The sequence below is a fragment of the Echinops telfairi genome, unplaced genomic scaffold (assembly GCF_000313985.2).
Source record: "Echinops telfairi isolate 266 unplaced genomic scaffold, ASM31398v2 ScPeMD7_5868;HRSCAF=6743_1, whole genome shotgun sequence".
Classification (NCBI taxonomy): Eukaryota; Metazoa; Chordata; class Mammalia; order Afrosoricida; family Tenrecidae; genus Echinops; species Echinops telfairi.
The window spans coordinates 3,358,455-3,362,454 of NW_022109768.1; the positions used below are offsets into that span (position 1 = coordinate 3,358,455).

General features: G+C 47.7%; 1 protein-coding gene across 1 annotated transcript in view; it reads right to left on the minus strand.

Annotated features, from left to right (window-relative positions):
* Positions 1-4,000, minus strand: part of TMEM131L (transmembrane 131 like) — a 167,993-nt gene that overhangs the window by 48,273 nt on the left and 115,720 nt on the right. The window contains 4 exon segments of the mRNA XM_045295801.1: positions 250-403; positions 1,076-1,175; positions 2,729-2,837; positions 3,076-3,134. Coding sequence (XP_045151736.1) covers positions 250-403; positions 1,076-1,175; positions 2,729-2,837; positions 3,076-3,134 — 422 coding nt within the window.

Here is a 4,000-nt window from a genome sequence, read left to right on the forward strand (position 1 = left end):
GAGTGAGTGAGTGAGTGAGTGAGTGAGTGAGTGAGTGAGTGAGTGAAAAAGAGAAAGAGGAGAGAGAGATGGGAAGAGTAGTGTCATGCTACTTCTGAAAATATTAAATGACAAATACTTGCTTTAAAAACCATAATTAAACATTGTTATGTACAAATACTACTAATGCCACAGCATGACCTTAAGAAAAGTTTACAGTAGGATAAAACTATAGGAGAGAGTAAAAGTAAAGTAAGAAGCTACCCGTACCTTTACAATGTGCTTGGTCTCCCTGGAAACAAATGCATTGTTGAATACGATACGGCGGTCAAAGAGATTGAAGTACCACATGGACCAGACTCCTGACGCGTTCTTGTGAGTCTCCATGTGAAACTGGGCCGCTGCAGGGTCCAGTCTGAAATACCTGTGGGCAGAGGGCAAGTATGCGGTCAGCCTGGGAGTCACACAACCCAACCGGCCACCTCGCTGGACTGCCGTCAGTCCCTGCTGCTGAGCCCATCCCGGCGGTGGGGCTGCTCCATAGGGTTTCCAAGACCCAGGCCTTCCGGAAGCAGATCGCCAGGCCGCTGCTCCATAGGGTTTCCAAGACCCAGCCCTTCCAGAAGCAGATTGGCAGGCCTGGTTTGCAAGGTGCCTCTGGGTCAGCTTGAAATGTCAACCTTTCAGCATGCTGAAGAACCTGAACGAACTGCAGAAAGGCGGCCAGGCATGGAATGTCAGGGCTGGAAACTCTTATCAGAGATCAACCTTGTCCAAATCTCAGTCATATTTGAAGAAAAGCAGGCCAGACACAGAGCCAATGGCAGGGCAAGGTCAGCACACAGGGGCCAGCAGGACAAAGCGAGGGCCACGAGGCACCACCAGGTGAACGTGTCCTCTAGTGCCCCTGGCTGCCGGAACCTAATTCAAGATGTGAATTATGCTGTTGCTTCTCCCTTGTTAGTAGCTGAAGGCAGGAAGGCAGGTCCAGAGAGAACAGAGGTCCATTCAAGTCACATCTTGATTGACTGGATTATCTGTAAACAACCTCTAGGGACTAACACCGTACGAGTCTGGGGACAGTGAATGTACCTACCCCTGAACCACAGGTGAGGCCAGGCAGGCTTTTAGTGTCGCAATGCTCTGTGTTCTCTTCGCCTCTTCTGTGGAACTACTTCCACTGTCACATGATGAAGCTGTTGGGAAGCAGAAATGGTAAACGTGCAGCAGTAAGTACCTTTCCTTTATGATGCTGGAATAAAAAAAGATGCATACTTTGCAACTGTTCCCATTGCTTCACTTTTCGGACTCCATTAAAACAGTAAATGAGACATAAATGGGGGGTGGGGGGATTTCCTCCCCCCCAAAAAAACTCCTAATTAACCCTTCTTCTGTTAATGGCTTGTCAATTATTTGGATCATGCTCTCTACCCTTTAAAAAAAACCACCCATTTTCAGAGTCAACGCTTTGTGTTGTTTTTCTCTGATGACTGCCAGCACCATACACAGAGTCTGTACGCACAGCTGGGTGTTTTGAGAGGAGCCGGTGAGGCACGGATCTGCAAAGAAAAAACCTAAATAGGAAGAAGCTTGAGAGCAAAAGGTGGTGACACCCTGATGATTTACCAACACCACACGCTAAAGCGTTCATGGATCTTGGTCATAATATAAAACCACTGGTATTAAATTCTTCACCCCGACTCCAGCACACAACTCACAGGATACCTCTAACGCTCAACCTTCCGGTTTTCCCAATGATCTTGGAGGCAGGAAAAACATGTGGTTTCTTTAACATCCTTCCATAGATAGATACACTTTGGGAAACCACATCCCCACACACTGCTGCATTACACACTCCTGTCCATCGGAAAGAGCTAGAGCGTGCCCCTGAGGGCGAGCTACAACCTAACCAGTATTACAGATGGACGGGCACTTCTGCTACCACAAAGATGTGGGTGCATCTCTGCACATACAAGGGGGTTGGAAGAAGAGTGTGGGAAGATGGCCTTTAAAAATAATGGAATTTTCCCAGGAGCTTTCTGAAGCACTCTCATGGACCGGTCTATCTGTCCGATGAATTTCTAGGTTAAGAATCACAATGCATAGACATACATTTTAAATTTTCAATCAAGAGCACCAAGCTTCTCTCCAAAAAGCCACCGTCCATTTTTATTCCAGAGCGCCCCACACCACCCCAAATGGCCACACAACACAGAACACTAGCAATCTCTTTTACCAATCTAAGTACGAAAGTGTCTCATGTGTTGTGTCGATTTACAGTCCCTTTAAATATGAGAGAGGCGGGGCATGTGTTCCTGCACTTAAAACCCGTTTACATTTCTTGATAAAACGTCTAACTGCAGAAGCTGAAAGATGGGTCTGGGCATGTATTCACTCCAGCCTGCATACATTCGACACAAAGAACTCAAACTGTAGAATGCAAATGCTCTGGCCGAGAAAGCGGCACCTCCCCTGATGCCACCTGCTCTTTCACGTCCCCAGCTGAGTCCAACTGTAAACACAAAGTGCCAGCTATGTAGGAGGGCAAAGGTGGTGGCACCATCGTCCCTACGGCCCACCACCTTTAGGAACTAATGACGAGGGACATGCTGACACTGAAAGCAAATCTGCCCATCTACCAAAGACCAAAGCTAGCTGCAGGCACGCTGTCATTCTGCACAGAGAACACGATCCTGGCAACCGCATGACAAAACCAGGAACCACCTCGAACGGTTTCTTAACTCTGTACCTTGGCAGCGGAAGGAGGCGATTTTCGTAAAGTTTGTGGCAGACATGGGTAGCAGCACTGGTTCGAACTTCAGAGACAGGGTGTCTCTCTGTGAGAAATGATGGACATCCTGTAATCAAAAAAGCGCCCACATTACTTCGCTCAGTGTGTGGTAACCTGTCCAGTGTGGGTCCAGCCAGACCAGCAGTACAGGCACACACACAGGGCAGCTGGGCACCGATGCATCCATGCAAACACAGGGGGCCGCAGTCTAAACGGAGGCAACACACACTCAAGTGTTTCTTATCTGTTCTGAAAGAGCTTCCTGCATGTTCCAAATGTTATGGTATGTATGCACTTACAATTACCTGGATCCACAGCAGACTGCTTCCTGAATGTAAAATGTACATATCTACTGCAGAATTGTCTGTTCAAAAGAAATCAGAGCAATCACATTAAAACAGCCATAGCATCTTCGTCTCTTAATATCGTCATTCATATACAATTCACATTTCTAGTTTGAGCAAAAAAACAACTAATTTTTCAACACTGAAACTGAAATCAGGAGCTAGTTTTCTGTTGGGCGTATTATTATTGCTGGGTGCCGTCAAGCCAGTTCCGCCCCATAGCCACCCTTGGTACAACAGAGCACAACACTGCCCCTCGATGTCATCCCCACAAGTGTTCTTATGTTTGAGCCCGCTGTTGCAGCCGCTGTGTCTATCCAGCTTTTCTATGTCTTCCTTTTATTTGCTGCTCCTCCACTTATCATGTCCTTCTCCTGGTCTCTCCGGACGTCATGTCCAAAGTATGTAAGATGAAGGCTCACCATCCCTGCTTCTCAGGAGCACTCCGTTGTACTTCCGCCCAGACAGATTTGTTTGTTCTTTTACCGGGCATTCATTCTTATGAAAACACACACACATTTTCCTTACTAAAAGATTCACAAGTCAATATAGGCGATCAAAAGGATGACAACTCCCAGTAGAGAAACTCAAAGACTAGGGGCACCACAATACCCCTATAGACAGCTCCAAAGAACGCCATCTAGCCCCGGCCCCTCGTTTCCCTGTTCAGACAGCCTGGGACCTCCAACTACATTTCCTTTTAACCCACAACAACAAACACACTCCCCATGGGACAAGAACCCGTCCTCAGTCCCTGTCACCTGGCCATCCTGGAAGCACCGAGAAGCGCACACTCGAGGACTGCAATGGGCGGTTCTCGGGCCTGGGTAGTAACTGGCCCGACAGACAGTGAGCACTGCTGACGGCACAATGCAGAAGGATACCC